Source organism: Arvicola amphibius, chromosome 7 (genome assembly GCF_903992535.2).
Source record: "Arvicola amphibius chromosome 7, mArvAmp1.2, whole genome shotgun sequence".
NCBI classification, from domain to species: Eukaryota; Metazoa; Chordata; class Mammalia; order Rodentia; family Cricetidae; genus Arvicola; species Arvicola amphibius.
In genome coordinates, this window is record NC_052053.1 from 105,163,114 (window position 1) to 105,172,482 (window position 9,369).

The 9,369-nt window shown below is 45.4% G+C and overlaps 1 protein-coding gene across 2 annotated transcripts in view; it reads right to left on the bottom strand.

Moving 5' to 3' along the window:
- Slc38a6 (solute carrier family 38 member 6) overlaps positions 1 to 9,349 on the bottom strand; it is a 60,523-nt gene extending 51,174 nt beyond the window's left edge. The window contains exons 1-3 of one of the 2 annotated variants that reach the window (XM_038335883.1): positions 9,132 to 9,349; positions 7,649 to 7,779; positions 4,295 to 4,368 (exon numbers count right to left, since the gene is read on the bottom strand). In XM_038335883.1, the coding sequence (XP_038191811.1) occupies positions 4,295 to 4,368; positions 7,649 to 7,779; positions 9,132 to 9,239 (313 nt within the window). In that variant the 5' untranslated portion in view covers positions 9,240 to 9,349. The remainder of the gene's footprint in view (positions 1 to 4,294; positions 4,369 to 7,648; positions 7,780 to 9,131) is intronic. The other variant, XM_038335884.1, reaches the window with a different exon arrangement.
- Between the last annotated feature and the right edge of the window lie 20 nt (positions 9,350 to 9,369).

Consider the following 9,369-nt stretch of genomic DNA (forward strand, 5'->3'; position numbering starts at 1 on the left):
ATCTTGCTTAACTCTGTGTCCCTCAACCAAGAGCTCACCTTCTTCCCCTCCCTCCCCCAGTATCCCTGGCAAGCAGCTTTGTTATTATTTTTTTTAACTAAACCTTTCTGGTGTCCACATAAAGCGGGAACACGCAGTGTTTCTTTCTGCCTGGCTTATTTCACTTATCACTGTCATATCTTCCAAGCTCCCCCATGCTCCCAGTGCTGGCAAGACTTCCCCTTTGAGCCTGCTTTCAAAGGTTGGATAATATTCCAATACACATACAGATTACTGTTTATCCATCTACCTAAAGACACACAGGGTGTTGCTATTTCAGCTCTGTGAATAACACTGCAGTGAACAAGTAGCATAGGTTATCCCCTCAGGGCACTGGTTTCATTTTCTGTGTATACACTTCATGCAGAACTCTGGAGTATGTGGTTTCTTCACCAGACTGATAACATGCTTTTCTGACTTCTCCATGCTACTTTGGGGCCTGGTGGTTCATTTCTTATTAGTACAAAATAATTTTCTGTTGTTTTAATGTCACTGTTTGCTTAGTTAGTCATCAACTGAAGAGTATTTTAGTCACTCCCTGGCAATGATCAATAAAATTGCTATAAACATCTACATGCAAGTTCTGTGTGGACATAAAAGTCTTTGGGTAAATGTGAAGGGGGTAATCCTGGCAGACTCTGTGGTACAAGTACGATTTGGTATGAATAACTAACAACAATGATGAAGGCCTGTCAGCTGCATGCCAGGGTGGCTACAAACAAGTTGGCAGGTCCCCTTGCTCCCACCCTTCCAGCATCCGCTGTGACACTGCTCTGATCTGTCACCTAGGCATATTTACGAAGGCATCTCACTGTTGTTTCTGTAACCTTTCAGTGGTTTTAGCATGAATCTTTCTCTGGATTGTGAAGCGTTAATCTAATTAAACTTTATCAATACAAATCGGGAGTCAACTATTGTGGTAAGAACCCGAAAGATCAGAGAACAGGGAGAAGCCGCCAGTTGCTTCCTACCTCTCCAGTTCTTCGGCTACCCCCTGACAAACTGTAAGGTACTGAGAAAATAAACAGATGCTCCGGCTTAATGAGTGCCAGGCTTAATCACACAACAGTCACACAGGAAGCAACCATGTCTTTCTTGAAAGATGCCCCTGTTATTTGTAGCTGGAGGTATTTTATTTTGGGCAGAAGAAATTCTATACGAAGCACTCCTCTGATCCCTGATGAGAGGAGAAGCCCGTGCCAGCATCCAGACTGTGAGCGGGACTCATCCTCAGCTTCGCCTTCCGCTCACATTCTGCCTTCAGAAAGATGACTCAGCGTCAAAGCAGAATTCTCTTTAACTTCTTCCAGAAAATAAGCTTCACGGTTTGCATGGTGGGAAATGGTAGCAGACTGTATGTGACTTGGGGCTGTGAAGAGCAAGATCAGGTCTTCTAACCAACCAATTGGTTGTACAGCCCTGGGTAAACCATGGCATCTTTTACTGTCTGACACATATGACAAAAATCTACCTCCTGCAGTGGTTAGGAGGTTACAAATGTAGCTCTCTTATGATACTGCTGAGCACACACTAATAAAACAAATGCTCTTTTTAAAGAGTCTTGAGTTTTCACTGCTGGTAAGAAAGTGAAGGGAGCTGGGCGTGGTGGTGTATGCCTTTACTGCCAACACTTGGGCGTGGAGGCCAGCCAGGGCTACATAGGAAGTTACAGGACTGTCTGGAGATGACCCAGCAGTTACACCAGCTGCTCTTCCAAAGGTCCTGAGTTCAATTCCCAGCAATTACATGGCAGCTCACAATCCACTGCCCTCTTCTTGGGTGCAGACATACATAACAAACCACCAATATACATAAAACAAACAAACAAATAAATAAATCTTAAAAGAAAAGTTACAGGCCAGCCAGGGCTATGTGGTTGTTTGAATGGGAACAGCACCTCATAAGCTCATATATTTGAAGGTTTGGTCTCCAGGTGGTGAAACTGTTTGAAAAAGATGAGGAGGTGTGGCCTTGTTGGAGGAGATGTGTCACTGGGGGTGACAAAAGCCCACACTAGGTCCAGTCTAGCTTTCTTTCTGCCTGCTGTCTGCAGATCAGGATGTAAGCTCTCAGTTACCACTCCAGCACCCTGCCTTGCCTGCCCACCTGTCATGCTTCCCACCATAGGGAGCGAGGTTTTGGGAGCTGGGAAACAGTAAAGACAAGGTCAGAGAATGAACACATGGAATGGAGTCTGGGGAATGAAAGGCTTTGAAGCACACACCAGTGATAATGCGGTGTGCAGTAGGGACGAGGAGCCAGAAGCAGTGCAGTGCTCCAGAGCCCTCCTCCCCTCCTGAGAGCGATGTGGAGGCCAGGGCAGGGAGGCAACTGTTCGAATCCCAGAGTGTAAGCCATATTTTCACACAATGACCAGCGGCCATCTGCCCTGAGATTACATCATGTGTAAGACCTTGCGGTCCTCTGAGACTCTGTCCCAGGGAGAACTCAGTATTCACCATGGATCTGACATCTTGCATTCACGATTCTGTTTTATTCTAGGAAGAAAGTGTCGGCGAGACTGTTTTATAGTCAACACACAAGGCTGGGGGCATATGACACCTTGACATGCCTCCTCCCTCTGATCCCAAGAGAAGTCCTGGCAGACCACAACCTGCTTAAAATTCCCAGTAAGAGCGTTTCATGTGAACAGACCCTTTCCTTTTAGAAACATGACATTTCCTCTTCTCTTTTTAACTCTAGACAAAAAGGGAAGACATTATCCTTCATAAAGACTTAAAATAGCTCATTTTTCTGACCACTGACTCCATCTGAACACAGAACCCCTTGATGATAGTCAGCTAAGGTGAGAGAAACAAGGTGCTCCTCTCCAGTCTCACACGCATGCGCTGAGAAGAAGCCTACCTGTACTGAGAGCTTTACAGGGACTGAGGAATCGCTCAGCGGAGAGAGGGGCAGCATGAGTGGAGAACCATGAGAGATTAGTTCACGGGCCCAAGCAAGCTACAGAAAAAGAAAAGGAAAGGAAAAGAGAAACAGATGTTTTCACTTTATGTGCCCCAGAGTTAAAGAACAACAGTGTCAGAAATTTAAGGTTTAATGGTCCAAAGGATAAAATGAATATTATTTTTAAAATTCCATAAATTTAAATACAACTCCCAAATAACTGAAATAAAACTGACTGCCACACACAGTTGACTAAAGCCTTAATCTTTTAACAGCATCTATCAAAAGAATATATTACAACGTCAGAAGAACTATCCTAATTTAAAGACCTGTTTTCAAACACAGAAGTAAGATTCTATAGTTGATATTCCTGGCAAGATTTACAAATGCTATCTAAAGGCACCACTCCTGAACTCGGGGTGCTGCGATAGCACCCCGCTGTCTACATAGCTGCCTTTCACCGTCTTCCGGGATTTTCATCTGCCTGAGGGTAGAGGCGGGCATCCGGAAGCCTGGTGATCAAAGCCACCCAACTATTGGTACAAGTTGCACCTCTGAGATGTAAATCCTAAGGTGGTTTTGCATAAGAATCATCTCATTGGGCTGGAGAGATGACTCAGAAAGTAAGAGCACTGGCTACTCCTCCAAAGGTCCTGAGTTCAATTCCCAGCGCCCACATGGTAGCTCACAACCATCTGTAATGAGATCTGGCGCCCTCTTCTGGCCTGCAGTCAGAACACTGTATACATAATAAATAATTCTTTTTAAAAAAATCACCCAACTGTTTGTTACAAAGCCTGTTCATTAAAAAACCCAAGAAGATAGGAATTTCTGATATGTAAACAAAGGAAATAAAATAGAGTGGCAGGTTAAGAACTCTGCTCCCAAGAGTCTTAAAATTCTCAAAAATCACCTTTATCATTCTCAGTTGTCTGAGCCTAGAATAACATCACTTAAAAAATTTTATTTTGTACATATATTCGGCTTCTGACCAGTGAGAGCAAGTCAAGCTTGAGCATGCAGAGTTAAAGCTTGTGTTGGACTGCAACACCAATCGAATCCAAAGATAAGGGAGGTGACAAAGAGCACTGGTTTTCGTCCTCACCTCAAGGAAACAAGACTGCTCACCACACCACTAATGATGGTGTGCTTATTGGAAATTAGCTTCTTAGCGGTGTGTGTGATGCTGGAGTCCCAAGCTAGGGTCTTGTTGGTGTTTGCTAAATATAGACGCTACCACGGAGCTACACCATCACTCTCCGACTTTAGAACCGAGACATTCACTTCTTATGCAAAAACAAACTCAAGGGATTGATCGGGTGTAGTGAGAGCATAGCATGGTACTCACCTGTCTGAATGCACATACTGAGCAGGAGATGGACTGAGTAAGAAGCCAGGAAAGCAACTAGCAGCAGCAAGAAACTAAAATATAAAAGAAACACAGAATTACATTTTCCCCAAACGTGTTCTTTTTCACGACATCTCATTACAGATTTCTTCCGTCAGACGGTCATAGGGAGTGTCTCTGAGCAGTCCAACTACAGATAGTAAGGAAATGACTGCTCTGTATTCACCAAGATGTACTTAAATGAAAATACAGTGCTTTAAAAATTAAAAGAGAAATCAAAAGAAATAAACTTTACTTAAAACACAAACCAGTTCCTCATTTTGCACTGTCTGCTGACTACCAGCTCAGCATTCAGTGAGCTGCACATTCCGCTTAGTCATTTTTCCTTTAGTCTCACTGTCTTATTTTTGCTCTTTCTCCCCACAACCCCCACCCCCGCCTCCAGCGATGTGGGCCCATTAACCAGAGCTTTACTGTAATGACAAGACGCCGATTCCTAGGCTCTGTGGAGCATATGCCTCTTTCCAGAACACACCCAAACAATTAACACATCTCTAATGACATAATTTAAAAACTCATCAAAACAAACAACATAGATGATTCCTATTCTCAGGAAAAGCCTGGCAGGGCAGGCTTCTAGCTATGCTGCTGTCCCCAGTGACCACACGAGACTTCCAGAAATGCTCTTTGTGACTCATGTAACACTTGTTAGTAAGCAGCAAGCAGTCATTAAACTGACATCGGAGACTTTACAACAGCAAAAGGACATTTGATTTGATGCAGTGAGCCCCCATCAGTGCTGTACACCTGCATCTAAGACTCATTATAAAAAACATGAATTTTTCAAAGAGCCATAAAAAAAAGAGGCTCTCTGATTATGAGTTGCCAATATGTCCCATGTAGTTTTTAAAACTGTCAAAGCTTTTGAAAACATCCCACAACAAAAGCGAAGTGGGCTACTTAAAAGCTGATTTGCTTATCGAGAAACCTGGAAAAAAAAGGAGGAAATGAAATAAGACCTTGCATTTTAAGTTGGCTTCCACTGACAAAACTAGTAAAAGGAACCTGGGGCTAGATGCTCAGTCTGAGATCTGGTTCCAAAAGTTTAGAACAGAGATGAACTGCAGAACCCAGACCAGCAAGTGACCGTAAAACAACGAATATACAAAACACTATATGAACACCAGCCAGAAAACTATGGGGCTAGCTAGCTGGCTATGGTGCTTTGCAAGAGAATGGCCCCTTAGGCTCATGGCAGTTGGTGATCAAATTAGGGAGGACTGGGAGGTGTGTTTGCCCGGTGCCTCTGTGGATAAGATGTAAGTAAGCTCTCAGTTATGGCTCCAGTGCCATGCCTGCCTGCCCGCCGCCAGCCACTCTGCAGCATCATGATAATGGACTAACCCTCTGACACTGTAAGCCAAGTCCCCAATTAAATGCTTTCTTTTATAAGCTGCCTTGGTCACGGTGTCTACTCACAGCAATAGAAAAGACAATGACACTGGCCCATAACCAATTTCTTTTTTTTTTTTTTTTTTTTTTGGTTTTTCGAGACAGGGTTTCTCTGCGGCTTTGGAGCCTGTCCTGGAACTAGCTCTTGTAGACCAGGCTGGTCTCGAACTCACAGAGATCCGCCTGCCTCTGCCTCCCGAGTGCTGGGATTAAAGGCGTGCGCCACCACCGCCCGGCTCCCATAACCAATTCTTGAAAGTAGGCACGTTCCTTCTTGTTACCAGGCAATGTAAAACGGTCTCGGACCCGTCCTTCAGGTCCTTCAGAAAAGGCCTGTTGGGCACCAGAGAGCTTCAGGTGTGCACTGCCCTGAAGACCTCCCACGGGAAGGTGGGGAATGACAGGGATGATCCTGGCTCTCAGGGAGTGAGCGTGTTCGTGTCTTAGTCTTAAAGAAAAAGTTTAAGGGGCTGGAGAGATGGCTCAGCGGTTAAGAGCATTGCCTGCTCTTCCAAAGGTCCTGAGTTCAATTCCCAGCAACCACATGATGGCTCACAACCATCTGTAATGAGGTCTGGTGCCCTCTTCTGGCCTGCAGGCATACACACAGACAGAACATTGTATAATAAATAAATAAATAAGTAAATAAATAAATAAATAAAAAGTTTAAAAAGTAAAATATGAAAATAAGAGTAGATTAAAATTTTTAAAAGCTTATAGAATAAGGACAGGAAGGAAAGTTGGTTTTATATGGTAAATAACATGTTTGTATTTTAAGCTGACAAGAATAACAAGAATCAAAAAGTTGAAAACAAAACAAAACAAGTCTGCCAACCAGACAGTGGTAGTGTATTCTTTTTGAGTTCGAGGTCAGGCTGATTCACAGACTGACTTCCAGGACAGCAAAAGCTACATAGAGAAACCCTGTCTCAAAATTAAAAAAAATGAATAAATAAATTAAAAAAAAAAAACAAGAAAAACAAAACAAAACAAAAAGCAAACAAACAGAAAGTCCTCCAGCCCCTCTCAGTCGTGTCCTGCTCAGGAGCGACACTCTTGTGTCACTAAATCTCTTGTGTAGTGAGATGCACAAACACCATTACGTCATGCCTGCTTCACTGCACTAGCATGTAGAAGACATTATATTATGTCACGCCTGCTTCATTGCACTAGCATGTAGAAGACATCACACTGCATGCCTTTAGCCCAGGAGCAACAGGCAGCACCAGACAGTGTGAGCAGCTTCGCCAACAATGAATCAGGCTACTGCTACACTGCAGAACCGCTAGCAATGGCTACTCCATTTGGTAAAACTCCTCTGTTTTGGTTTCAACAATTTCCTTGGAAATGACAATTTCCAAGCTAAAGCCACCAGGTTCTGAGAACTGAAGTAACCTGTTTGTCTGGATGCTCACCCTCTGTGCCCTATGGACCTGAGGTTCGGGCGACTAGGAAAGCGCTTACCTAGCACATGCCCTTCTCACAACTCACCTACTTCCCTAGCGACCCCTAGCAACTACCTGCCATAAAGGGGAGATTTTCAGTGGCCTTCCTCCTTTCCATTTTGTGATCTATAACTAACTACTCTGGCCCATAAGCCAATAGACTCTGATTCTTTCGCCAGAGCCCCCCTCGGCGGGTCCTTTTCCAACCAAGGCCTGTGCGGTCTTAAGAGTCACTGACTCCCATCTTGATGGTCTTACAAGAACACACATCCCTCAAGCGGTGCATGACGGTAGGTAGCATTCCTCCAAACCACAGAGTAGTTAGGTACAAGGGTAACAGAACAACGCTAAAGCCTCAGAAATAACCCAACTGGAAACTGTAGACCAGTAACTTTTGGAATCAAGATTCTTTATCAAAATAAATAAAGTGATGATAAACTAAGAAAACAGGCCTCACCTAAATCCAAGGATACCGGTATTAGCCATCACATAAGCCAAGCCAAGGATGCCACTTCCCATGATGGCGTTCATCACATTAAAGACTGAGAAACCAAAGGAAACACCCGGGGATCCCTGTCGGTGAGGTTCCTGTAAACACATAAGTTAGCTACTTTAAAAGTGTATCGAGACATCACTGTCAGATTACGGAGCTGACATACAAACCTGAGGATCCGTGTGCAACACTAACTCGCTAACCAGGACAGGGTTAGCTCTTCTGTCATAGAACACAAGCTAAGTCATCTGGGAAGAGGAAACCTCAGTTGAGAGGATACCCCCATTAGACCAGCCTGTAGGCAAGCCTGTGGGGGCCATTTTCCTGACTGATAGGAATGGCACGACCCACTTTGGGTGGTTTCCACCTCCTCGTTCCTGCCCTGATTTCTCTTCATGACGGGCTGTAGTTGTAAAATGGAATAAACCCATTGCTCCCCAAGTTGCTTTTGGTCATGGCCTTTGTCACTGTCACACCAATAGAAAGCAGATTTGGATACGGCACTTGTTCCTTTCCTTTTCACCTACTGGTGCAACTCGAGGAACCCAGTCTTCCAGAAAAATTACCTCCTCCAGTACTCGACACGCTAGACAACCCAGGCTGGCTTTAGTAGGAGCCATGGCCTTTCTTGTGACTTGAATTCAAGAGATTAAGATAAGGGAAGCAGAGGGTGGAGACTGAGGAAAGGAAGAGGCCTTAGCTCACGTGACTCCTGAAGAATCCCAGTGTCAGCAAGGAACTGCTGTCCATAACTGTTCCTCCCCAAGTCCTAGGGCTGCAAAACTAACCTTTTATTTATATACCTAGTCAATTAAGTCTGCCCAGCACGGATCATCGGGAATACCTCACAGGGACAACAGAAGCAAACTATCAACTGTCACAGTCCAAGGATTCAGCTGAGAAGTGGATTCCCAGGACTGAAAAGCAGTTCTGGTTGTCTAGCATGCCCAAGGCCCTGGGCTGGACCTTCAGCACCGAAGAGGGGGCTGGGACCCTGGGGCACACACAGTGCACTACATCTACTTGAGGTTAAGGACGAGCTATGTGCATATTAACAGATCCCTCTCCTCGTTTTTACTCTCGTGGACTTCTGTATTAAAGTGCTTACCGCTCACCTTTCCCTACGCCCGCATGATTAAGTCCAGTAAAGAAATCTCTCGATTCTTGCAAAGATCTCACAAGACTAGAGGAAATTGAAAGGCGACAAAGATACAAAACAACTGTGAGTCACCAAACCCTAGCTCATCCCGTGGGTGTCCCAAGCCCCACTCTCGACTCAGGGCGCCAAGCTGCTACCACATTCCAAACTCGCCTGGGGTCAGTGGTTCGAGTCCCACCCTGCGGTTCATCCCTCCCCCCCGCACCTCCTCCAATCCAGAACTCTTCTAGCAAACTCTGAAGGATGCCGCGGCGCACCAGCCCCGCGCTGCTAGCGGAGCCCACTTACGTTGCTTAGCAACGGGCTCCACTCTTCCGCAGCCGCCGCCTCCTCGGGCTGCTGGGCAGAGACGTACCAGCCCGGCTGGGCTTGGATGCTGCCCTGAGACGCCTGCATGCTGCCCCTCTCCCGACTACCAGTTCCATCAGCGAGCTTCTGGCCCGGCCCCACTCGCCCAAGTTGAGTCGCGTCAGGGGCGGAGTTACGAGCCTGGCCCTTCCGGGTTCCCGTAGCTCACCGCGGCCAG